Raw genomic sequence first — 26964 nt, 5'->3', positions numbered from 1 at the left:
TTTGAAACAAAAACAATTTTCTAATTATTGAATTAGAAATAAAATTTTAATCAAGAAATGTAAGCAATACAAGTACTAATCAAAATCTTAGAATTAGGAATTGTTGAATCTAATGAATTCTTCATGTTTAATTTCACCAATATGTACAGATTATTTCCTGGTTTTGAGGAATGATTCATTTTAATGAAGATCCTGGGAATATTGCTTAAAACATAAATTTGTCCAGAGTTGAAACGTGAATTACTTCTGAATAGCATTATGTACATATGTATTCTAAGCCTGTATGACATAGTTTTTACAAGTGGGGAAGTTTCAGGTTTAGTTTGGAAATCTAATCAAAAAGCAAAGCTTGATTACTAGTGACCATATCCCAAATAGGGGTATGTGTTTTTTTGGCAACAATGTAGGTGCAGCCTACACCTGTATTTTTTTTTTTTTTGCTTAGGTGTTTTGCAATTGCCTTCATATCTAAGATAGTTTCCCTCTTCTAGCTTAGCCTGTATCCCCAGTCTGAATTATTTCTTTAATATTAATCTTGCACATTTTTGTTTATGTTGGAGATCAGCTCTTTGATGTCACCTGCGGTGACAATTTATTCATAATTGTAAAAAGACTGTATAAAATTCCATCTTAAACTGTCCTCATTGAATTTACAAGAGCAGAAACTAAGATAGATGGGCATCTGGAAATATAAAAACTGTTGATTCTCTGAAAGAACTAAGACAACAAAAATTTAAATTCCAAAATGTATGCAACAGTTCTTCACTATAAATACTATTGTTTGATCTCATCTCCAAGCAATTAGCCAAAATACATTTAAACCTACTACCATATACCAATTTAAATCAGGCCTGCTTTTCAATTATTTATATAACTCATACTGATCTGGGACTAAAATTAGACTGAAGCAGCTGGTGTATGAATCTTTACTTCATTGATTAGAATAAGAAAAAAAGATAACTGAATATAATAGAAAACATTACTACTGGTAGGAGTATTTTTCAATGAGATTGTGAGTTGAAATGTCACAAAGGAACAATATATACTAAATTATTACCTGACTTCAGTCAATTTTGCTTAATGTAATTCAGTTAAATGCCTATTTAATTAAGGCATCATAAACAACCTTTAAGAACATATTTTTCAAATACAATTCATCAGCACACTATATACATGTTATCAGTTTTTAAGAAAACAGTTGATATCTAAGAGCAAGAATATTAATACACGAACAAAAATTATCTTACCATGCTGAGAAAGTTTAACATTCATTAAACTTCAGAGATTAAATTCAGAAATTTAGCAGCACCAGATTCAGAAAACCTTTAAATTGACAAACTTGTTAATATTATGAAATTTAGGTCTTAAAAATATATTCTGAGAAACACTGGTAAACTAATATTCAAAGTGGATTGTAGAGTTCACTGAGAGATGAACCATATTTTCTCATGCATCACTCATATTGCTGTGAAGATAAAGTAAATATCCCACCTGACCCAAAGTACTTAGAAGAATAGTTGGATAAGCATCTCTATAAGATACACAACTGTAAAGTGTCTACCTTTTTACTTCTATTCCAAAGCTAAATTCCCATGTCTATCTTAGTTTTTAAGTCTTTAGGCCTGCTGTCAGAGCAAACAGAAATGAACCACATATAAATGATACTGTTAAAAAATAAGTTTATATATAAGTCAAACCATACGATGTAACTTTAAGTTTGATATTAACAAAAACATTATTAGTGGTATGACTTTCAGTATTTCCATATCTACAACTTTCTTCCAGCCAAGCATTTCTGGTTTTATTTCTGAAGAGTGTATATGTTTAGTCAAGAAAATGTAATTTTGCAGTTTTATTCGTTATAAACTCCAAATAGATTCTCATCCCAAACTTTTGTATTATTTAAACATGAAAAGCTAATTGACACGATACATATACAGAGTACAACAGAGCAGCCAGGCTTTGTGGGTTAAACCCCCCCCCCTTCCTTCCACATTTGCAAAATAAGATCTTTATCAACATGAAGTATTTGATATCATGATATTAAATTTGATATGATTCAATAGCAAATGTGGTAAGCAGTAAAGGAACTTTTGTTAAGATCCCTCAACTTAAGAATTCAATGTTTCATGGCTAACTGAATAGTAATACAGGATTGTATTTGTCAAGCATACAAAGCCATTGCTTGTTGACCCATGATTATACTTGTCCATGTTCATACCGCAAGACAAGCAATGTTAAATTGTACAGCTCAGCATAATTTGTGAACAATCCATATAATGCAGCTGCACTCAAATGCGACAAAATGCATGTGATATTCAGAATTCAGATTTTTGAATATCTATCATCTCTGTAAAAAACAACAACACTAAGCTTCTGAACATATTTTTCATATGTAAACTGTTAGTCAATATATTAGTCACAAAATACAGAATGCAATACAAAGGACAACCAAACTCAATTCAGAATGTATAAATATATGACTATTAATATTTGCTGAAAGTAGGTCTTTAACTTTACTCAAACCTGAAACGATTCGTCTCTGTTCATATTCACACTGAAGTTTTCAGAATGTCATATTTACATATTCTGATAGAGAGCATACAAAATTGGTTATCAAATTGTACCTCATAACAGGCTCAATCTAAAGCTAATATGAAATCTTTCTAAAAAACTTACTGTGATGCAAAAATATTTAACTGAATAGAATCTAAGCTTGCCCTTCCACAAATAGCATCAATTTTTGTTATTATGGTAGATACCAGCTCCCCCCACACCCCGTCCTGCTATTTGAGCACATCACTCCCAAATCTCTACAGCAATTTTCAGAAAAGAAAGCATGAATTTAAGCCAAACTCTCCCTACGCAACCGATGGAAACACTGTATTCAGCATAATATACAGTATATATTAACTTTCACCATTTATTACTTTAACAGACATACACTTGCCAGATAACTTGATTAAAATATTTTGCCCTTATAAAATTAAATATTTGTGTGTGTGCACGCGCGTATGTGTATATGTGTGTGTGTGGGAGAGAGAGAGAGAGAGAGAGATTGATTTAATTTTATAAGGGCAAAATATTTTAATGGGTTATTTGACAAATGTATGTCTGTTGAAGTAATGAATGCCTTAAATTTGTGTTGCCAGACAGAAATTAATTTAAATATGATCACTACCAAATATATAATAGCTACTGAAACATACACAATTTTTGGAAATTTATTTTTTCGTCATTCTGGAAATAGTATCTGTGAAAAGGAAACAATTAAATCCTGTATAAAAAATATACAACTAAAGCTTATAAAGCAGATTCAGGTATTAACATTTGTTAAAGAATTATTCTTTGTGAGGGGATACCAGAAAACTACAGTACACCTGCCAACTGAATACTAACCTGAATTGGTATTTAAACAAAATTCTTGATAATTATAGGGCAATATTTTTTTATTTCAAAAATATGTCTTAGTGATATTTATTGATGAAAACAGATAAACCAGTGTGAGAGTTTATAGTATGTGTATTTACATACAAATGTAAGAGTCCATTGTAGAGATAAAAATTATGGTATTATTTCATTTAATTTTTGAGTCCAACTTCTGGTTTTAAAGAATATAAATACTTAAACATTGGGTACATATTGATGTGCTGCAACTACAAATGAGCAGTTCAGTCTTCTTAGGCATAAGGATTTGAAAATAAAATAATTGAGGTGGAAAGTTGAGATGTATTCCTCTCAGTTTCATTCAGATCTGCAAGTATGAAAAAAAAGTTAAAATGTTGCAATTAAAGTACAATTGTTCAGATCAGAACAGACAGGCAATACTATCTAGTAAGAAGCCACAAGAAACTTAAGATGTTATTATTCTACTATTCTACTCAAATTGAAATTGGGTCTCATTTATTATTTTTTTAAGAAAATGTATGTGGTTGCCCATCTTATATGAAATTTGAGTAACAAATGCCTAAGAACAATAAATAAATATAAACCTCTAGTACTTCAACAAGAGACACCAAGTGAAAATAATTGTAATACATCACAACTCAGGTACCATGTAACTCAACTGTGTGCAACTACAACATAATTTAATTATTTTTTATAATGTGCACATATTAATTCCATCTCAATGTCTGAAAAAAGCGATAACCTCTGTATAATTTTAGGACAGTTCAAGATATATAAACATAGTCTCAAGTTTTGTACCCCTGAAGTAAAATAAATCATTACAGTCCTTTCATGTGAGCAATTTTGCTCAATCTTTGAGAAATCTATTTACATACTAGGAACAAAACTGCTTTTTAATTGCATTAAATGACTGGAACTTGACAATCGCATCTCGTCACCATGGGAAGTGCTTAGAGAAGCTTTCTGGCAAGCCACATGAAATCAAATTAACTTCAAGGAATAAAGGTCAGCCCTAATTCTAAGCAGAAATTACCACTGTCTGCCTTTCAGACCTATTTCATGTTAAATAAAAGGGAAAAAAAGATGTTACTATCATAAGCAAGGATAACAGCGTAGATGTTTCATGAGGTACAACTTCTGGTGGCAAAATGGCTAAATTTCAGTCGTGCAATAAAAATTACAGAACTTTTATTTATTTATTTATTGGATTTGTATGCCGTCCCTCACAGCATATAAAAAAACATTGCAATACAGTACATCTAAAAAATTCAATTAATATGATTAAAAAGACTTTTAAAAAACTCCAATATAATTTAAAAGCATTCATCAGCATTCCTTCAACAAAACATACTAAAACACTCATTGGTCAGGGGGGCTAGGATCTAATGGCCCCAAGCCTGGCGGCATAAATAGGTCTTTAAACTTTTACGGAAGGCAAGAAGGGTGGGGAGCTGATTCCAGAGAGCCGGGCCCCCCCACAGAGAAGGCTCTTCCCTTGGGCCCCACCAAACAATATTGAGGAGGCCGACTCTGTGGGACCTGGGATTCGTGTGGCAAAAGGCAGTCTCAGAGGTAATCTGGCCCGATGCCATGTAGGGCTTTTGAGGGGAGCGTTATGGGTGGGATGAAGTGTTTGCCACTTAGAAGCCGCCAACTCTAATCCCTTGCCAAAACATGAAGACAGGTTGAAAAAAATCTCAGCAGCGACATAACAGCACCACCTTCAACCTTCTATGGTCCTCCAGGTGGTGAAACTGAATCCCAATTTTTCAAATACCCTATGCCTGTGATGGTGAACCTGTGGCATGCTGAGCCATATCAGAGGGCATGCGAGGCATTGTCCTATGTCAGCTCAAACACATGCACACGCTGGCCAGCTGATTTTAGGCCTTGGGAAAAGCTGTTTCGCCCTCCGGACTCTTCAGGGAAGCTTCTCTGAAGCCCCGAAGGCAAAAAAAAAAAAGGACCCAGTGGGTGGCAAGAGCTATCTGTTTCCCCTCCATCCAGCAACCCTGAACGTGCGAAGATACCTAGGATCCTTGTTGCACGTTCGGGCTTCTCTGGTGGCTGAGGAAGGGAGGGAACGGATATAGCTTCTGCTGCCCGTTCCCTTCCTTCCTCAGCCGCAAGAGTAGCCACGAATGCAGCAAGGATCCTAGGCATCTTTGCACTTTTTGGGCTGCTGAAAGGGGGGGGGGGGCTTAGGATAAACATCGCTTAGTTTTAAGATCCCCGCTTGAGCCTTATACAGGAGAAGCCAGTCATTTTGCTCCTTCTCCAGTTCGTGGCTTGTTCTAAACTTCAGCAGGAGGCTGGCAGAATCGGAAACCAAGCAGCTCTCTTAAAGGTTTCCTCTCCCATTCCGACCTTTCCTTATTGAAATCCAGGGGGTTTCCCAGACTCTGGAATCCAGAATTACAGGAGGTGGAGGGGAACCAGTGAGAATCCTGCCGATTCCCCTCCACCTCCTGTATTCCCGCTGATTCCCCTCCACCTCAAGAGCTGTTGCTCCAGCTAATTGCTTGCTTGCTGTCTTGCATGTTGTTCCTGAGCCTGAGGACTTGGAGCTTGAGGCTAGATGGATTGTCTTGCTTGTCTAGAAAGAGTTCCTTTGCATCTGCTCATTTTACGTTCCTGGGGCAATCATAATTCAGATAATTTTGCCTTTTTGACTAGCCTGCTTTTCCAATTAAGTAAATTAAGACAGGGGCAGGAGAAAGTGTTGCAAGTGTTATCATCCACTCCTGTTTCTGGTTTCTTGTTGATAGAAAGCAAACTTGGGGAGGGGATTCGGGAGCAAAAGCGAAAGGCAGATTTGGGTGGAGTAGATGGGAATGTAGTTGAAGCTCCTTTTGGGGGGGGGGTCGGCAAAATCTAAAGGTGGCCAGAGGATTTTACTTGTGGCCACTGTGGGGAGAGGGACAAGGCTACATAGTTTTGTGGCTATAATTAGCGGAGGAAAAATTAGGGTATTCCCTGCATTTGGAGAAATGTAAAACAAAACAATTGCAAATGTGTGCAAGGATAAGGAATGCAAAACTCTTGGGAAAATATCTTTGGACTTTCGCGGGTGTGTGAACTTATGGTTTGTCCGTTTGGCCATTTTTTTCACCTGCCAGGTTTCAGAAAGACCTGCGTGCATATGCAGGGGATAAGGTGCGGGGGGATGTGCATGTGTGGGGGGAGGGAAGGGGTGTGGGCATGTGCACGCAAGCTAGTACACCCACCCACACCCCTTTTGGCACGTGAACCAAAAAAGGTGCCCTATACCAGTGTTTCCCAACCTTGGCAACTTGAAGATATTGGGGAATTCTGGGAGTTGAAGTCCCAATATCTTCAAGTTGCCAAGGTTGGGAAACACTGCCCTATACTATAGGCACAAAAATTGTAGAATATTACTACAAGCCTATAATAATGCATTTCTAGATTTAAGATGCATATGAAGATGAATATAATATGTTCTTTAAGAACCTTAATCCTGCTCGCAGATTACATAGGGCAGAGTTTTTTCAGTGGAAAGACTTCTTTTGAAAGCTCAGAAATTTTCACTATATCCCTGCTAGACAACTACCTTGTCCACCAAGGTAAAATATAACAAAGCTGAAGATGAAAATTATGAATACACATTCCCTTTGAAACAGACATGTTAATTTTAAGATGAAATCTTTTTGATTACTTACATCATCAATATCTTCATCATCATCTCCAATATCATCAAATTGGATTTCATCATCATCACCAGGCCCAAATGTATCAGTTTCATTAATTTTGGCTATGGAAAATTGAAAACAAACCATGAATATGTTTTTAAGTAAGAGGATTAGTGTATGTGTCTCCTTTATTCACAGTGACACGGGCAATGATGAGAATTTCTTACCATGCTCTGGAAGTTCTCCATATGCCTTCAGGCTTCTGGCTTCATCTGCATTGTATTTTAGAATGACATCAGCCTTGTTATCCTAAATAATATTATTGTTAGCAAAAATGATTTCATATGATTAATTTTATAAAAACTTTATTAGGACATTTTAAATACTTTCTTTTCCTCGCCGCCTCAGAGTCCCTTTTTTTCCCTAAAGCCTTAAAGTTTTGGTTTTTTTTTGATTCCCCTCACCTCACCTACTTCCTTCGGCAGCGATTGTCTTCCTCCTCTTCTTATTCCTCCTCTTCCCACCCAAATTCCAAGCTTTTATTTCTTTCCTAATGCATTATTTGCTTTTACATTGATTCCTATGGGAAAAATTGCTTCTACTTACAAACATTTCTAAAGAACCTGGTCACGGAACAAATTAAGTTCTTAAGTAGGGATACCACTGTATTCTAATTTTCTGAGATGGGGGATTGGGGTTTTTCATGAGCTGTTTATCACAATTATGACAAATCATGGCTTGAACTATCTTGCCTTGCATGTAATGAGTCTTTCTCATATATTACATTTCACCTTTTATGTTGCATTACTGAAATGAATGAACTTTTGCACAATATTCTAATTTTTTGAGTTTCACCTTTAGTTATGGGACTAGTTGGCTGAGGCTGCAGAGGCATCTAACCTTGCATTGCTGTGCAGGGAAGGCAGAGGTTTTGCTCAGGAACTGCAGCAGAGCATTGCAGCAGGTGGCCTCCACCCTGGGCATGCTGTACACTTTCTGGGACACAAAGGAAGAAGGGGCAATTCTCTACTCCCTCTTCTGTCCTACTGTAGGGCTGCCACAGAGTAGGGTTGCCATGGAGTTCCTGCCTGCCAAAGCTTCAGGGCAGCTGAGAACAATGTGGACAGTAGAGCGAAGAGCTCCGGCAAGGCCAGCATCAGCAGGTGCAGCAGGCCCAGCAGCTAGCCAGAGGCATGGGGTGGGGAGGAGCCCTTCTGCCTCATCATAGCAGCAGCCTGAGCAAGACACAAGCTCCAGTGTCCCAACTGCAGGAGAGCCAGCAGGCACGGTGGGTGGAGGCATCCCCCAAAATAAATCTTATTTTCGAGCCCAAAAGAAAATAAGGCCAAGTCTTATTTTTGGGGAAACACGGTAGAAAATAAAGATACTGCATATACTTGAGTATAAGCCGAACCGAGTATAAGCCGAGGCACCAGTTTTTGCCACAAAACTGGGAAAACTTATTGACCCGAGTATAAGCCGAGATTAGAAAATGCAGTGGCTACTGGTAACTTATAAAAATGAAAACCAAAAAAATTACATTAATTGAGACATCAGTAGATTAAATGTTTTAGAATATTTATTTTAAAGAAAACCAGTAAACTAGCTCTGTAAATTTAAAAGAGGGTAAACAAAAGCAATCTGGTAATAACAATAAATTAAAAAGTAAAAAAAGGAGCTCAATCAGCAACCAAGCTAAAACCTATTTCTAACCCTAAACCAGGGGTCTTTAAACATGACAGTTTTAAGACTAGTGGACTTCAACTCCCAAAATTCCTGCACCAGCCATGCTACCTCAGGAGTGGGAGTTGAAGTCCACAAGCCTTAATCTTTCCAGGTTTGAAGACTCTTGCATTTCTAAACCTAACCCAGGGGTCTTTAAACTTGACAGTTTTAAGACTAGTAGACCTCAACTCCCAGAATTCCTGCACCAGCCATCAATGTTCCCTCTAATTTTTTGTCGGTGTGGGCGGAAAAGTATAGTGTCTGAGCGGCAGTCCCTTTGGGACTGGGCGGCACAGAAGTCAAAAAAATATAAACAAACGAACAAACATTAATATAAATAAATATTCCTCATTTCTCTTTCTTCTCCCCTTTTTGCTTTCATTTCTTTCTCTCTCTCTCTCTTCCTCTCCTTTTCTCTCTCTTACTTTCTCTCACACTCTTTCTCTCTCTCTCTTGCTTTCTTTCTCCCCTCCTTTCTCTCCCTCTCTCTCGCTTTCTCTCTCATACACCACACTGGCAACAGAGAAAGAGAGAGAGCGGAGGGCGGCTTGCCGGTCCACGGCCCCCTGGATGAGCGGCCCCACATGGCCCACCACCGGACTCTGCCATTGCCTCCATCCCCGTCCGGCTCTCCAGCTAAGAGGCAGCAGCCACGTCCACCCCTTCGCCCTCCCTGACGTCCACAGTGCCCAGCGCCCGGCCCCCCGCCGCCTCCGCTTCCGGTAGCACACCCGACCTCTACCTGCAGGAATGGGTGGTGGGGCACCGCAAAGGGCCACGCTTGAAGGCCGCCACGGCGCCGTTGTTGCTGTCATTGTCGCAGCGCAAAGCCACACAGTCCCGGATTGCTCACTTCTCCGGCCAGCAAAGCCGGTTGTCCAGGAAAGCAGCGCACTTTTTAAATGCACCGCTTTCCCAGACAGCTGGCTTTGCTGGCCGGAGAAGCGAGCGATTCAGGACTGCGTGGCTTTGTGCCACTTCAAATGTTTCTGCGCGGGGGTTTGCTAATGGCTGCGCGGGCGCAAGCCCGCACAGCTTAGAGGTAACAGTGCTACCCATGCTACCTCAGGAGTGGGAGTTGAAGTCCACAAGCCTTAATCTTTCCAGGTTTGAAGACCATTGCACTGCTAACCTTAACCCAGGGGTCTTTAAACGTGACAGTTTTAAGACCAGTGGACTTCAACTCCCAGAATTCCTGCACCCGCGGACTGGGTTGTGGAGGTCGCACTTTTCCACCCTCCGCAGCTCCAACTTCCAATTAGGAAAGAAGGGCGGTGTGGAGGGACAATGCCGGCGCCGAGGCGCTGCCTTTAAGAGATCCAGTTGGGATGGCAGCAGGGAAAGGAGTAGAAGGAGAGCCAGAGTAGCCCATAGCCGCGGAGGAAAAGGAGGAAGAGGAAAGAAAGAAGAACCCTTGCCTCATTCCTTTCCTCCTCCTCCTTTCCTCCATGACCACAACTGACAAGAGAAAAGAAAGGAGAAGAAGGGAAAGCAGCTGTCAGCAAAAGAGGGGAGCGAAGTCTCCTCTTTCCTTTCCTTTTCCTCCTCTTTCTCCGTGGCTGCAGGCTATTCAGGCTCTCCTCCTCCTCCTTTCCCTGCTGCTGTCCCAAGTAGATATATTTAGCAAATCTGCTTCTCTTCTGGCTGGGGGCTTCTAAAGCCTGGAGAGAGTTCATGCCATCCCCCATCCCCCCTTTAGCTTGCGGGCTGGCTGGCTCTCCCTCCCACTCCTGATCCTCCCTCCTCCTCTGTCTCCCTTTATTGCACCATGTGTTGTTCGGGGAAGCAGATTTGCTAAAAAGATCCACTTGGGATGGCAAGGACAGGAGAAAAGAGGAGAAGGAGAAGCAGCTGACAGCATATTTATTTATTTAAATATTTTTAAAATAAATGTAAAATCCTTGTAGTGGGCAGGAGAGCGAGAGAGAGAGAAATGAGCCTTCTCCGGCGGTTGTTGGGAGCTCCGGTGGGAGGAACAGTAGCCTGGCCGAGCAGAGCTGCCCCGCTGCAGCGCGCACGAGAATTCTGGACCAACTCTTCTTCCTTCAGGCTAACGAAGAAGGATCGTTTCTCTCTTGCACTTACTCTCCTGCCTGCTACAAGGACACTGTGGCTCGTCTCTCTCGCTTGCTCACTTGCTCTCCTGCCAGCTACAAGGACAGGGAGGCGCAGTGTCAGGACTTTCTCCGCCGTGTCCTTGTAGCGGGCAGGAGAGAGAGAGAGAGAAACCAGCCTTCTCTGGCCGCGCGATGGAAGAGGAGTTGGTCCCGAATTCTTGTGCGTGCTGCAGCGGGGCAGCTCTGCCTTGCCAGGCTATCCTCCTCCCGCCAGAGCTCCCAATACCTGCTGGAGAAGGCTCATTTCTCTCTTGCGCTCACTCTCCTGCCCGCTACAAGGACACCGCGGCTGGTCTCTCTTGCTCGCTCACTTGCTCACCTGCCATGTTGGGAGCTCCAGGGGGAGGAGCAGTAGCCCGGCTGGGCAGAGCTGTCCCACTGCAGCGCACACGAGGATTCGGGACCAACTCATCTTCCTTCTTCCTGGCGGCATCTCTTCAAGGACGGTCTCAAGCGTCCCCCCCCCAAAGGCACCCCCGAAGCTGCCTCAGCCGGGAAGAGGCGGCACCTGCCATAGCTCCCTCACCCGTCCGAGCCACCAATGCCTGCCAGGCTCCCGCGGGGCGCCCTCTTGTGGTGACTCGTCAGTAACCCGAGTATAAGCCGATGTCGGGTTTTTCAGCCCATTTTTTGGTCTGAAAAACTTGGCTTATACTCGAGTATACAGTGAACCCTCGAGTTTCGCGTCCTCAAGGATCGCGAAAGGGCTATTTCGCGAGTTTTCAACCCGGAAGTAAACTCCACCATCTACGCATGCGTGCCCTTCCACGCATGCGTAGATGGTGGAGTTTCCCCGCCGGGCAGAGGCTTCCCTGGGTCTTCCCCCTCTTGCCCCCGTAAGACCCCAGCGGCGGCGCGAGCAACGGCGTGGGCGGGCGGGCGGCACGCGCGGGGACACCCCAGCTCGGCTCCCCAGCTGGGAAGTGGCCCCAGCAACAGCGTGGGCGGGCGGGCGGTGCCCGCGCGCTTGGGGACATCGCAGCTCGCTCCCCAGCTGGGGAGCCGAGCTAGGGAGTCCGGACCGCGCGCGCGTTGCTGGGGAAAGCGCGCGCGCTTGGGGAATCCCTAGCTCCGCTTCCCAGCTGGGGAGCGGAGCTAGGGATTCCCCAAGCGCGCGCGCTTTCCCCAGCAACGCGCGCGGGGTCCGGACTCCCTAGCTCGGCTCTCCAGCTGGGAAGCGGCCCCAGCAACAGCGTGGGCGGGCGGGCGGGCGGTGCCCGCGCGCTTGGGGACATCGCAGCTCGCTCCCCAGCTGGGGAGCCGAGCTAGGGAGTCCCGACCGCGCGCGCGTTGCTGGGGAAAGCGCGCGCGCTTGGGGAATCCCTAGCTCGGCTCCCCAGCTGGGGAGCGGAGCTAGGGATTCCCCAAGCGCGCGCGCTTTCCCCAGCAACGCGCGCGCGGTCCGGACTCCCTAGCTCGGCTCCCCAGCTGGGGAGCGGAGCTAGGGATTCCCCAAGCGCGCGCGCTTTCCCCAGCAACGCGCGCGCGCGGTCCGGACTCCCTAGCTCGGCTCCCCAGCTGGGAAGCGGCCCCAGCAACAGCGTGGGCGGGCGGGCGGTGCCCGCGCGCTTGGGGACATCGCAGCTCGCTCCCCAGCTGGGGAGCCGAGCTAGGGAGTCCCGACCGCGCGCGCGTTGCTGGGGAAAGCGCGCGCGCTTGGGGAATCCCTAGCTCGGCTCCCCAGCTGGGGAGCGGAGCTAGGGATTCCCCAAGCGCGCGCGCTTTCCCCAGCAACGCGCGCGCGGTCCGGACTCCCTAGCTCGGCTCCCCAGCTGGGGAGCGGAGCTAGGGATTCCCCAAGCGCGCGCGCTTTCCCCAGCAACGCGCGGGCGGTCGGGACTCCCTAGCTCGGCTCCCCAGCTGGGAAGCGGCCCCAGCAACAGCGTGAGCAATGGGGTGGGCGGGCGCGAGCAACGGGGTGGGCGGGCGAAGGGCGGGCGGCAGTGGAAGCAAAAACACCATCTGCGCAAGCGCAGATGGTGTTTTTACTTCCGCACCGCTACTTCGCTAAAAATCGATCATCGCGTGGGGTCCTGGAACGGAACCCTCGCGATGATCGAGGGTTCACTGTATATGGTAAATGTGATTGACTACATCAGTGCTTATGAGTTCAACTGTTTGGTGACAAAAAATAAACCAAACTGTCATCACATTGCATTATAGTATGTAATAATAGTAACATAATATACTGACCTGGTAGTCTCTTAATCCCACCAATATGATATCTGATGTATTTATCCAAACCTAAAAATCAAAAGAAAAAACTGATAGTTTTATCCTTTTTTCCAGACTAACATTTAAAAAATTATATGAATTCTCACTTGAAACACTTAAGGAAATGTAATCTTTAAAAGATCTTCAACTGGCTGAGATAAAAAATAAATCTTAATGAATGCTACCATGTTTCCACGAAAATAAGACCCTGTTTTATATTTTTTAAACCTTTAAATAAGTGCTTGGCCTTATTGCCAGGTACTCAAAAGCCCAATTGGGCTTATTATCAGGGGATGTCTTATTTGGGGGGAAACAGGGTATATAATTAAAGTTCTTGATCAGTTACTGAATACCATATGATGTGTACCTAATATTGCACACTTATGGAGAGGTTAAATCACAATTGGGTCTACCTGCATGTCTTCACATTTAGTTATGCACTCTGGAGTATAAACACCATATGGGAAAAAATTAACAAGATTCCACTTTCAACTTTCAGAATTCTGATTGTAGAAATTTTTAAAGTTTTTAAAGTTTTGAAATGTACAACAGCCCTATTCCATTAATCTTGGACCATTGAGGCTTTGTTATAGCCTGCAATACTAATACAGAATACATTCAAAATGTTGCATGCTTATAGTTAGAGGGGAGAATACCTGGAATGAGTAATTAGCAATGGGATAAATTAAGTAACAGAGCAGTTCTTTATAGAGAAGGAAGACAGCACTGGAGAACTCTTTAATTTAATCTAAGATGTGTTTTCAGTGCTCAAAACAGTATGAAATATAACAAGAAAATGTGTAAGGGAAATTGGAGGAGATATAATCAGTGAAATTCTTCAAATGTGAAGTATTTACCACCAGAACCACAATCAGCTGGAAATGCACATTGTGAAAAGTAACAAACAAAATATAGAGAACAGGTGTATGTGCAAAACAGGAAAATATTTTGATTCAAGTGTAAGAAAAATAATTGTTTCATGGGTTCAATTGAACCATTTATAGCAGAGGTCCCCAACCTTTTTAGCACCAGGGACCGGCTTTAAGTTAGACGAGTTTTCCACGGCCCGGGGGGGGGGGGGCTTTGGTCATATGGGGGTGGGGTTATGGAGGGGTGGAGCTTAGTGACGCAGCCCTCCACACTTCTCCACAGGGCGGGGAGAATTAGGAGGCTCCTTTGGCGGCTGGGGGCTGCCTGGCTTTGTGATTTTGGCTGGGGGGGGAGTTAGGAAGGTCCTACTTCTCCCCCCCCCAGCCAAAAATTCAAAGCCTATCTGCTAGATACGGGCGATGAGTGGGACAGAGCGGCGCGGAAGCCTCTTGCAGCAGCTGCCACAGCCACCGGCTTCGGCGCCGCTCGTCCCGCTCATTGCCCGTGTCTGGCAGAAGCTGCTGCCCGAGTGCTCTTGGCCGGCGGGATTTAAAGTACTGGGGTGGGGGGTGTCCCAGCGGGAGGCGAAGCACTGGGGTGGGGGGGCTGTCAGGACACCCCCCACCCCAGCACTTTGAATCCCGCCGGCCAAGAGCACTCGGGCAGCAGCTTCTGCTGGATACGGGCGATGGGCGGGACGAGCGGCGCCGAAGCCGGTGGCTGTGGCAGCTGCTGCAAGAGGCTTCCGCGCCGCTCTGTCCCACTCATCGCCCGTATCCAGCAGATAGGCTTTGAATTTTTGGCTGGGGGGGGAGAAGTAGGACCTTCCTAACTCCCTCCCCAGCCAAAATCACAAAGCCAGGCAGCCCACAGCCGCCAAAGGAGCCTCCTGATTCTCCCCGCCCTGTGGAGAAGTGTGGAGGGCTGCGTCACTGCCCAACGCCCCACCCCGTCCTGCATAATGTTCTCTGCCGGGAGGGCAGCGGCGCCGCGGACCGGCTGAAAACCCCCAACGGCCCGGTCCTGGTCCGCGGACCGGCGGTTGGGGACCTCTGATTTATAGAGTCAACCATGATTTGGCAGAACCAAACGTGCTTTTATTGTTTCAGATTTTAGATAAAAACAACTCCAAGCAGGCAATTAGGGCAAGAATGATGCACATCATTCTCTTCACCTCCCCTTTAGATCCAAGGACAGCACATCCCTCTGGCCCATTCAGCCTTTCCCCTTCAGCTGCAGATTCAGTTCCTTGCCTTTCTTCTGCCTCCCTGTTAAACACTTCCACCCAGATGAAAACAGCCCTATCTTTTTCTGTGCATGGATTTTAAAAAATTAAAATCTTGAGAAAGACTTTTCAGTTCAGGCATAGGACATCCAAAATCAGAGTTCTGCAAACAGAACAAGACATATTACATGTTTCAGAGGTGGGTTCCTACAGATGTCACAGAGCCGGTTCTGTTGGTGCTGATCTGTGGGCGCTGCATGGGCAGAAGTTAATTTTGCTTCTGTGCATGTCCTGAAGCTATTTTTTTTTATTATTTTCTGAGAAGGGACACGCCCACAGGCACCAGAAATTTGAGCAGAAAAAATGATACAAAAATTAAAAGAAAAACAAAGAAATCAACAAATTCAGCAGTCAAAACACAGGATAATAAAATGTTTTCTTGAATCACTAGTTATATACAGTATGTATAGAAAATATTGTGCTATGAAGGGCACAGGTCACTCCATCAAATCAAGAACTTGGAACCAGTCGCAGGATATATACATAAGATACTGTAACATTAATTGTTTAATATACAACATACAGTATTTGAGGTTGCCCATATAGCAGAATGCTTTAACATACCTTTTTTCTTAACTTTCCCCTGATATGACACAGCCTTTTTACACCATCGAAACATAATGCCTCCAGCCTGCCATTTCCCAACATCTTGATAACTTGGGCATATTCTGGAAGAATTTGACAACTTTATAATAATATAACATCTTTATAGCTATTATACCAGAGAGAAACAGACTCAAGATGTTAATACATGACAGTTGATTTTAAAAACATTGTATCATAAAATAGCTATAGCTATTTGAATTTCTTTATTCGTATGAGGATCCAGATGGGTAGCAGTAACTAAATCCAGATAAGATAACATGTTGGAGGCTTGTAATCTTATATTACTTTTTAAATCTAAGTATAATTTAAAAAATATCTAAACCTGAGCTGGTACAGCCAACTATTGGTTATTCTTAAAACATATTGCTATATGAGTACTCTATTCCCATCTTTGTTCAATCTCAATTCAAGCTGTTCTGTTTCACTTTTTAAATTGCTTGGAATTTACACCAGTTTACTTATTTGTGCAGTGGTATTCATTAGGTACTTGTATGTCAAAAATATCAAGATGGCAGACATGGTATTGTCATGCGAGCCTTGCTTTGTGTATGTGCCAATGCTACAGATACATATAAAAGTACTTCAAAAAATATCTGGAAGCTTCAGGTGGTACAAAATACAGATATATGGCAAATGTTGGACTCCTAAAGCTTTTTTCAGGCAGTGGGCAGCAGGAGGCTGTTGCAGCTAAAAATAGGGTTCAAAGAGCCAGACTTGGCCCCGAGTTCTGGTTTTTTTGGCAGAGGATTAGCAAAACAAATTAAAAGCAAAAGAAAACAATGTCTCTCCTTTTGCATTTGAGCAAAAAGTTCAGAATATTTGAAAGGTAGCTTACGATTCCTTCATACTTCACTATAATGTAGTCATTGGCATTTGAAATTTTATATGGTGAACATGGCATTCTGGATAAGTAAAAGTACACTCCAGGCCTGTGAAATTACTTGAATCCATCAAAACTGAAACAGTAATCATAAGGCAGAGCTGACTACTGAGTCACTGAGATGAAAAATGAAAAATAAAATGCATTAAAAACACTGGAGAAATGCTCCACTGATTTGTGGCCTTCCATTTCCTCACTTGCTAATGTTTTCTTGCTTCTAAACAGTGACATACAAATTATTCTGGATGACCACAATGGACTTTCCCTTCTGTACAGTACCCTTTCTTCCTCTATTAATACCAGAATGTCCTCTTCAGCTGTCTCTCTCTCCTGCTAAGATTTTGGCACTGCTCTACTTAGGAATGACTGGATACCCATTTATCTTTCCAAAAAGAAATGTGAAAACTCCATCACTAAGCCTTGCATCAACATGTTTTGCATGAGAGCTTGGAATAATGTTTAAAAAAAAAAAAAAAAAATCCTAACAGAGAATTAATTCCATAATGAATTAATAGTTAATTCTTCTAATATTCTCAATCTGATCCATGACTTTTTAATGTGTTTAAGAGTTACCTGTCCAATCTAAAGATCATGAATTAATGAAGTTCCTGTGACATACAACTTCAAGAAGGTTATCAGAGACGTATTCCAGCAGAAGATTAACTCTCTAGGGATCCTTAATTTTTCAGTTCTGATTCACTAGAGTCAAGATTTTGTAAAGCTTCAGCTCCCATCACTTTCCTTGCCACGCAAGCTGCCCGCTCTTTTGCCTTGTTATCATGTGGTCCCATTGTAATTTTAAATGCTGGGATTCAGTTCCAGGTGAGAATCTTCTGTAGTGGAGTCAGGAACAGGAATACATGAACAGAATAGCAAGGACATGTTCTTTTTCTCCTGGAAGTGGGGTGCAGTCGTTTGGTTTTGTAAGTGACAGGTTTCTCAGCTTGCTCATTTTTTTAAAAAATGTCCAGATAAGCTCTGCTGAGTGGGAATGCTTCAATGTATGAAAAGCTTTGGCAGCTGTTCAGCAGCAAATATTGCCATGTAAAAACAAAATACAATCCCTCTCCATATCACCTAGGAATGTCCCCCCCCTCTCTCTCACACACACACACACCAATATTTATTTATTTATTTATTCAATTCAATATCAAAAGGCTGCAAATTTTCATCCCTTCAATTAAAAATAAAATGTATTATGCTAAACCAATATAAGATATCTTACGCTAGGATTAAATCTGTCCTACATTTTTTATAACAATATAATGCTTTTTTGAAAAAAAAACATGTAACTGGCTACGGGACCTCTGTATTGTGATATGAGCACATTAATTCATGTATTTTTGGGTTCTGTCTTTTCATTCTATGGCTTCCTGCATGTCCAATCAAAATTTAAATTAATATTATGGCATCCAATGTAATACAGGAATTGTATTAATTCTTTTATATGCAATACTACTTTTAAAAACAAACTAAGATTTTAAGCTAAACTGAAATTTACCTTATTTCAGCTTAATGTTTTAAAAGAATACGTCAACACCAAAGAACCAAATGACACCATTAATGAAAGTGTACAAAGAAACTAAGATTTTTTTATTGTAGACACTTAGATACATACCAAATGTTGTACTGTACAGTACTTTCCCAAAAACTTTCTTTCCACTATATTTCTCATTATATACATTCTAATCTCTCTGCAACTTTTATCAATTTTTCAACAAAAAAATGTTCTTTTTGTTAGTACATTACTTGGGTGAGGCCTAATTTTTCCTCTATCAATACAATATTCTGTTAAAAAAGTGCTATTGCTAACATGTTGTAAGCCGCCCTGAGTCTAAGGAGAAGGGCGGCATAAAAATTGAATAAATAAATAAATAAATAAATATTCTGTAAGAACACAACAAATAAGCTTTCCTCCTGTAGAACTGCTTAATATTAGGAAATGAAAAAAGACAATACATCTTACCTTGTCCATCCTCTTTAAAAACCAACTCTCTTTTTTCAGATTCATTCTCATTCTTACCACGTCGTCTGTTTTTACCTCCTTTTCCTAAATTGCAAAAAAATGAAAAAGTAATAGTTTAAGGTCAGGTTTCCCAAACCCCCAGTCCATTGGGAACTGGGCTGTGCAAGTTGCAGGTGAGCGTGGTTCGTGTGCCAAAAGGGGTGCTCACATGCCTTTCCTTCCCCCTGTGTGTGCACACAGGCCTTTCTGAAGCCTGGTGACGGACAAACCAGAAATTCGGAAAAATGCACTTCTGGTTTCGGTCATTCTTTATCAAGTGGACCAATTTCCAGAATCTTCCCCACTCAACCACCTTTAATTTCAATGAAACTTTGCATATATATTCCTTATGGTATAAAACTGAGGTGTGCAAAATTTTAGGTCCATATTCTAAACATTCAAGGGTGACAAAATGTCGCGTGAGTTCCACAAAGCTTTTTGCCAAGTTTGAGGAGCTCTAGAATGGAAACTAGTAGTAATATAAGGGGGAAACTTGGTGGATCAGCACAATGTTTAGGGCAAAACATATTGAAAAAGTTTCAAGCATCTTAGACTAATGGTTGCTGTGTGACCTGAGGTCAAAGTTGAGGAAAAACGTGGTGCGACAAATTTTTAGCCATTTTGTGGCTCCAATATCTTGCAAACTAGTGAAGCTTTCAAAAATAATAATAGTAATAATAGTAATAATAGTAATAATAATAATAATAATAATAATAATAATAATTTATTAGATTTGTATGCCGCCCCTCTCCAAAGACTCAGTGGCATACTTTGGCACACTTGCTTAAAAGTTACTTGTCAATTATTCCAAGTTTTAGCACCCGCTTGTAAGTATTCTTGGAGTTATTTTAGTTTTAAAATGACCACAAAATTTTTTGCTCCAAATTTTGACCATCTTTAATGCCTTGTAGCTCTGTTTTTTCACTTTTAATCATCTTCATTTTTATTTCATTAGAAATAGCAAGGGTTTTTTCTATCAAATATGTTATTTTTATGATATATATGATTGAAAACAATTAATTTTTAGCAAGTGGAATATGGACCTAAAATTTTTCACACCTCAGTTTTATACCATAAGGAATATAGCGGTATGGGTGAAGTTTCATTGAAATTGGACGTCTGGTCCACTTGACAAAGAATGACCCGTTTGCTGCTGTGCTGTTTTCCCCACTCCAGAGTGCAAAAAAGAACAAAGGGGAGAATTGGAACAGGCAGAAGCTGCTGGGTAAAGAGCGACCAGCCTAACAGCTGGAGTTGGGGAAAAGAAAGCTTCTGCTTTTGGCTGCGTGGAAGGAAAGCAGCAGAAGTCTTTCTTTCTTTCTTTCTCCCAAACTCTTCAGCTCTTCAGCTTCCAAACCCACCCAGGGCAGCAGCCACTCTGGACGAGCCTCTAGGATGGCATCTCATGGTGGGGAGAGCTGTGAGATGTATGCCCTACCTGGAATTTGCAGTTCCATTGTGTCCCTCAGCGTTGTGCCCAGGGAAGGAAGCCCATTGTATTTGCAAAAGAAAACTTGTTGCGAGTTCGATCAAACTTATTTTCTTTTGTTTGTACAATGGGCTTCCTTCCCTGGACAGAACACCGAGGAATGCAATGGAGCTGCAAGTCCCAGGCAGGACACACTTCTTGTGGCGGGGTGGAATTTGGAGGTGGCATGTGAGGGAGGGTCAGCTTGCCTGGTGCACAAGTCTGGGGGGGAGCACTGCTTATGCCCTTCAAGGTCAGCAGGCTTAGGATGGGGAGTCCCGTGTGCTGAAAGTAAAGCGCAATCTCTTTTGCAGCTGCAGCGGAAAAGCCGGAGTCAAAAGAATGGGGGCTGACAAAGGCTCTGCCAGCGAGGGTTGGCGGTGAGGGCAGCTAGAGTGAAGGCAGAGGTTAGGAGCTGCGCATCCTCCCAGCAGGAGGTGGGAAACGTTTGACAATTGCTGTGCATGGCTCCCTCTTCACCTTCCCGGCTGGGTTCCACAACTGAGATGCCTCCTCATGGCACTTCCTCTGGGGACAGGGGGGAACCTGAAAAAAGCTCCCTCTTCTTCAAAAGGCTCCCAACCCTGGACCCCAAAAGGGGTACCCTAGGACCCCCCCCCTTTATCCTTAAAAAAAAATTGAGAAATATACAGGCACGCGCATGCTGCAGTGACAGAGAGAGAGAGGGAGAGAGAGAGGCGCCCATGCACGCTTGGACAATGTTGTTTAAAAGAGACCATCCCTCCCTACATTTCTTTGTCTATAACAACTAAAAGATATACACATTCCAATTGTATCCCTATCCCCTCCAAAACAACATAAAGTATACAGTGATCCCTAGATTTTCGCGATCTCGTTCTTCGCGAAACGCTATATCGCGATTTTTCCACCCGATGACGTCACTCTCTTCCTTCCTTTCTCATCTTTCTTTCTCTCTCTCTTTCTCTATCTTGCTTCTTCCTCTCTCACACTCTCTTCCTCCCTCTCTCATCTCTTTCTTTCCTTCTCTCTCTTTCTCTATCTCTCCCCCTCTTGCTGGCGGGCGGCGGGCGGGCGGGTGCATCAGCAAGGAGCCGGGGTTTCCCCTTTGCGTGGGCGGCGGGGAAACCCCGATCTTCGTCTGCTCGCTGCTGCTGCAGGCAGGCAGGCGGCGGACAAGCGGCGGGCGGACAAGCGAGGCGACGGACAAGCGGCGGGCAGGCAGGCGGCGGACAAGTGGCGGGTGGACAAGCGGCGGGCGCGGCAGCAGCGAGAAGCCGAAGATCGGGGTTTCCCCTTTGCGTGGGCGGCGGGGAAACCCGGATCTTCGGCTCCTCGCTGCTGCGGCGCTGCCGAGCAGATCAGCTGCTGGGCGGCGGAAGGAACCTTCCCTGGGTCTTCCCAGGTGCAGAAGTAAAAACACCATCTGCGCATGCGCGGCCATGGAAAAAAGGGCACGCATGCGCAGATGGTGTTTTTACTTCCGCACCACTATATTGCGAAAAATCGAGTATCATGAGGGGTCTTGGAACGTAACCCTCGCGATACTCGAGGGATCACTGTATTCTTATTCCCTTTGCTATCACTATCATTTGCTATCACTAACACTATCATTTGTTGCCATACTCCAGATTTTATTACACAACTCATTTCTTTGAATATCGCAATTTTGTCCCCAATATTTAGCCATCACTAATCTAGCTGCCATTATCAAATTTACAAGCAATTCCTTTTTTGTTTCATTTATATCCCATTTTTCCACCAGCAACAGTAATGCAATTCTTGGTGACATGTCTAAATTTACATTCAAAAGTGCTATAATTTCTTTAAACACCATGTCCCCTATTTTTGTGCAGTCACAATTCCATCACCTTTATATGGTCCAACCTTTTTCTTGTACCTCCAACAGATATTTGTATATTTACCATCTATTTGATTTAATTTATGTGGTTTTATGTACCATTACCAGATCACTTTATATCCATTTTTCTTAACTCTGACACATTCTTATATACTCTTCTATTCCAAATATTTTCCAATCATTATCATTTATTTCTCCTAAATCTGATTCCCAAATTAATTTTAAACATTTTGCCTGCTTTTCTAATTCAGTTAATAATCTATATATTTTCCCGATTCTTCCTTTATCTATATATTAATTTACCTCACATTCTTTTATAATCATTTCAAATGTTAGCTGTCTATCTTTCTCCTCAAATCTTTCTTCCACTTTTTCTCAATTTCTCTAATTGTATTAAATTCAACCAATTTAATATCTGCTAACACATTCTTTAGTTGTGTTATATTTTTTATCTTGTTCTTCCAGTCTTCTCATTTATATATCTGATTTTCTTTTAGTTTACTAATCCATTATTTCTATTCAGTCTTAGGAGATTTCTTCATTTTCACCACCAATATTAAAAGAGGAATTCCTGGCATTAGCCGGTATCTCCATTTATTCCATAATTCTATCAAAGCCCCCAAAGTTACTCTGATCACCATTTATATAAAGTTCAGCTATGCTAGAAGGATTTTTCTGACATTTACTCAGTTACCTCTTACAGCAAAAACCATAGTCTACAAAGCCTCAAGACGATCTCATTGCCAGAATGTATCAGTCAGAGGAATGGTACAAAACATTCCCAATGTATTGGACATACCACTGGAACACAGTGAAAACAGTTATCAACAAATGGAGAAAATATGGAATAAGAGTGATATTACTAATAACTGGATGTCCCTCCAAAACTGATTAAAAAAACAAGAAAACTTATCCAAGAGGCTGTTCAGAGGCCTACAGCAACATTACAGGAACTGCAGGAATGTCTTACTATATTGGCTGTGTATTACATGTGACTACAGTCTCCTGTATTCTTCATGTCTGGACTATAGAGTAAGTCGGCAAGATAGAAGCCTTTTCTTACAAGGGAAACACCCCAAGCCTGACTATATTTTGCAAAAAAATACATAAAGTGTGACAAACGCATGTGGGAAAATATGTACGGTTTGATGACACTGGGTTGAAATTTTTCATCATGATTCCAAAAAGTATGTTTGGCACAAAAACAACATTGTGCATAACCAAAAGCAAATCATACCCAGAGTGAAAATGGTTATGGTATTATGCTTTGGGACTGCTTTTCTTCAGCTGGAACTTGAGTTTTAATCAAGGTGGCGGGAATTACGGATAATGACCCAAAGCTTGCCTCCAAATTAACAAAAGAATTGCTTCATCAAACAAAGATCAAAGTTTTGGAATAGCCCAGCCAGAGCCCAGTCCTGAATACAATTGAAAATCTGTGTGATGACCTGAAGAGGGCTATGCACAGGAGGTACCTTCAAAATCTCACAGATTTGGAGTGCTTTTGCAAGGAAAAGTGGACAGATTCCCAAGCAGGATGTGCCATGTCGATAGGCTTCTATCCTAGAAGACTGAATGTTGTCTTAAAAGGTCCTTCAACAAAATATTAATTTTAGCATTTGCATCTTTATGCAACTATATCACTAAGTTATTTTCTTCCCCTACAACATTTTCAATTGAATTGTATAGCTTATATGCTAAAGGTAGAAATAATTCTAAAGTGATTATCCTGGTCTGATTTTTTTAAATCTCAAAATTTGGCATTTTAACAGGGGTGTGTAGACTTTCTATATCCATTCTATATAGCTGAATTAATAGCAATAAAGATACCAAAGATGCTTAAATTTGCAATTAATAGCAACTACTATGAGAAACAAAAGTTTAGATACTTACATGCAAATGTGGAACCACACTCTAAAATAAACTCTATATCAGATTGCCTAGCCTAGTGATACTGGAAACAGTAATACTGAGAATATCTGGAGATCATGGAAGTACAACTTCTCAGACATTAGATCACTAAAAACCTACCTTAATCAATTATTAGGCAAGCTATATACAACTTTGAATTTAGTAAACAATATTTTATCTAGTCTTGCCTTACTCATGAAAACCAGCTGGGTGACCTTGAGCCAGTCACTTTCAGCCCAACTCTCCTCATATGATTGGGTGGTGGGTTTTTTTTTGGGGGGGGGATATAATTTAGTAGTGAAATGCCATTTTCAATATTAAAATGATTTTTAAAAACCCAGCTATTTAGTGTTCCATCAATTGGGATCCTTTTAAACATCACAGGAAAGTGTATCCTGATAATAAACAGTAGGAACATTCTATAATTTAAAGGTATTCTTGTACTCCTCTAGTCACAAAAATGAGAGGTACAAGGTCAAAAAAGAAATCCAGATATTATCAATTACGAAAACAAAAATATTACGTGTCTAAAAATCAAGGCCAACCTATAATTCATAAAATTAAACCAACAGCCTCTTATTCGTGTTAAATGTGTAATATCCGGTCAAAACCAGAAAGAATCAGCCTGTAACCCTACCCTTAGCAGTAAGCGCCACCTTATTAAATAGAGTCTACTTTTCTCTGAGAATTATGTAGCATCAGCTAACTGGAAGGAAGTATATTAGTTCAGGCGGGCGTATTTCTCAGTCAATTATCTTAGAAAAAGGCTCCAACCAGAAAAAGGGGAGAAGGCGCGGGAGGAAACACGTGGAGAACCGAAGTCATCCACAAAGCTAAAGCCTTTGGATCCAAACGAAACACAAAGAACCAGGTCGACGGTACGCCCGGCGCCTTCTCCTCGGGCGGATTCATCTACAGACAATGGGCAGCGGGAAGGAGAGGAATCGCGTGGGAGCCAAATTGGGAGTGGGGAGAGGGCCAGAAAGCCTCACCTTTGTTCTTCGGCATGGTGGCAGCTACCAGGCAGCGGACACAGCCTTGACAAGCCCGAACGAAAAGGCAAGAGCCCTTTTTTACACTACTGGCTCAGAGTAAAAGGACTGACAGCGTGACGTCGCGCAACAGTAGGAAAAAGTCAATGCGGCCTCCGCCAAAGCCCTCCGAGAGGAAAGGCGGAAGGAAATCTCGGCCCCAGAATGCGCTTGGCGCGCTCGCGACTTCCTCAGGGAGCTCGCCGGCCTTTCTAGCGCCCTCCTCCGGTAGGAGGAATCACTGCCGAGGAAGGTGGTCCTATGAGCCGGTAGCTCGGAGTGTGTAAGGCCTGGCGTTTTTACTACCGCAGGGTGTCAAACGGGATGCTTTAAGCGCGACCACGCCTATCCCAGACCCGCGGAAAAAACGTCGGAATGCGTCACATGGCCACCCATTTGGAAAACCATTCCATTTAATTAATTGAGGGACATGTATATTACTGCCGATTTACTTGGTATCGTGATAGCATCAGAAATACCCGTGAGTCTCCTTCCAGTGATGCCCGATTCATTTGTGCAATTTTACTAACTCATCCTTTAGTTTAGCCAAATTTCGGATTTCTGTATCTCTTTGTTAATTCAGAGCCTGGATTCCCTGCATACTCTCAAGAAGAAAGATGTAGAGAAATGCAGGTCTTTGAAGATGTTTGTTTTCCACACAAATATATTCTAAGCTACCAAAATTAAGGCGGCTTGGGCTAGATTGTAATTAACGTGTATATAAAATGAATGTACTGTATATCCTTTCCCAAATTTATAAGTTTAGTATTTAAGGCACTCTGTATTTAAAATTTTCCTCACAAATATTTTAAGCATCAGGTTTTGAAAACTTCTGTGTATAAAGAGAAATGATATTTCCTTTCAGTTCTAGCAGTAATTATAATTTCCTAGACTCAATTTGTTCCAAGAGATCATGTAGCTGTTTGTTTTTAATTGTGGGGTTTTCTGCACCTGTGCCCATTAGATAGATATTGGGTGAAAGAGAACAAGGGTGACCTTTGAATGCTGCAACTACGGGTCAATATAAACCAGATAATTAATTGTAGACCAGGAATGAAAGACTGTGCAAGTGTTCCCACAAGGTAACTCTGTGGATTGGGGATGACCTTGACAGACAGCATGAATGGCATAAGTAGCTTAATAAAGTGCGTGCTTAAAATTGGCCTGCCCTAATTAGGTATGCATACATCAAATATGCAACCTTCCAAAATATTTGAACCTGTGGAGTTGAAATTTGTTCCTCACACAGTATGTATATGTGGATCACAGCTCCTTTTTGCCTCTAGGCCCAACCCAGGGCCATTTCAAGGCAGTTAATTTATTCATAGCCGACAACTATATTCTGTATGTATCACGTTTTTGCTGAAATTTTAAAATTAAGGGAGACTAGGATGGCACCATTTCAGCCTTGTTTTGGCCTCATCAGCTAGCCACACCCTTACTGGGATTTGATCTGGCAGCTTCTGCCTTGTAAGGCAGAGAATTAACCTCTAGGCCAGTGTTTTTCAACCGGTGTGCCGCGAGATATGGTCAGGCGAGGCGGCTGCTGCAAGTGGGAGCCCCCCTGGGCTATTGCTCACCGCCGCCGCTGCTATTGGCACCCTCCTGCAGGAGGCCGGCAAAGGTTGTTTTGAAAGTCGGCCCCCTCATGCCCATGGCTTCTCGTTGCTAATAGCGGCGGCGGGGGGGCAATAGCCGGGGGAGGGGCGGCTTCTGCAAGTGGGAGCTCCTGAGGCTTCCACTTGTGGCTGTCCCCGTCCGATCCGTCCTTCTCTCCAGCTTTCTTGGGGCGCGGCTCCTCCTACAGCGGTGGCTGCAGTGACGCTGGCGATCCAGCTGCTAGCCGCTCCGAGCGCTGTGGGAACGGCCACTCCTCTCACAGTCCCGTCCCGGGCTATCAGTAAAGGGGCTGCTTCCCATCCCTCTGCCAGCTTGCTCAGAACATTCAAACTAA

The 26964-nt window shown here is 42.7% G+C and overlaps 1 protein-coding gene across 1 annotated transcript; it reads right to left on the bottom strand.

Moving 5' to 3' along the window:
* Positions 1–27: 27 nt before the first annotated feature.
* EIF1AX (eukaryotic translation initiation factor 1A X-linked) lies at positions 28–25231 on the bottom strand. Its single transcript, XM_070750729.1, has 7 exons — positions 24972–25231; positions 18722–18805; positions 15834–15937; positions 13094–13144; positions 7286–7367; positions 7089–7180; positions 28–3754 (listed from the first exon to the last, which is right to left on the bottom strand). The coding sequence occupies exons 1-7, from the start codon at positions 24985–24987 to the stop codon at positions 3749–3751; spliced, it is 435 nt and encodes a 144-aa protein (XP_070606830.1). The 5' UTR covers positions 24988–25231; the 3' UTR covers positions 28–3748.
* Positions 25232–26964: the final 1733 nt, after the last annotated feature.

This window comes from Erythrolamprus reginae, chromosome 4, assembly GCF_031021105.1.
Source record: "Erythrolamprus reginae isolate rEryReg1 chromosome 4, rEryReg1.hap1, whole genome shotgun sequence".
NCBI classification, from domain to species: Eukaryota; Metazoa; Chordata; class Lepidosauria; order Squamata; family Dipsadidae; genus Erythrolamprus; species Erythrolamprus reginae.
Note: the sequence above shows the minus strand (reverse complement) of the source record. Positions and strands in the feature narration are given on the sequence as shown.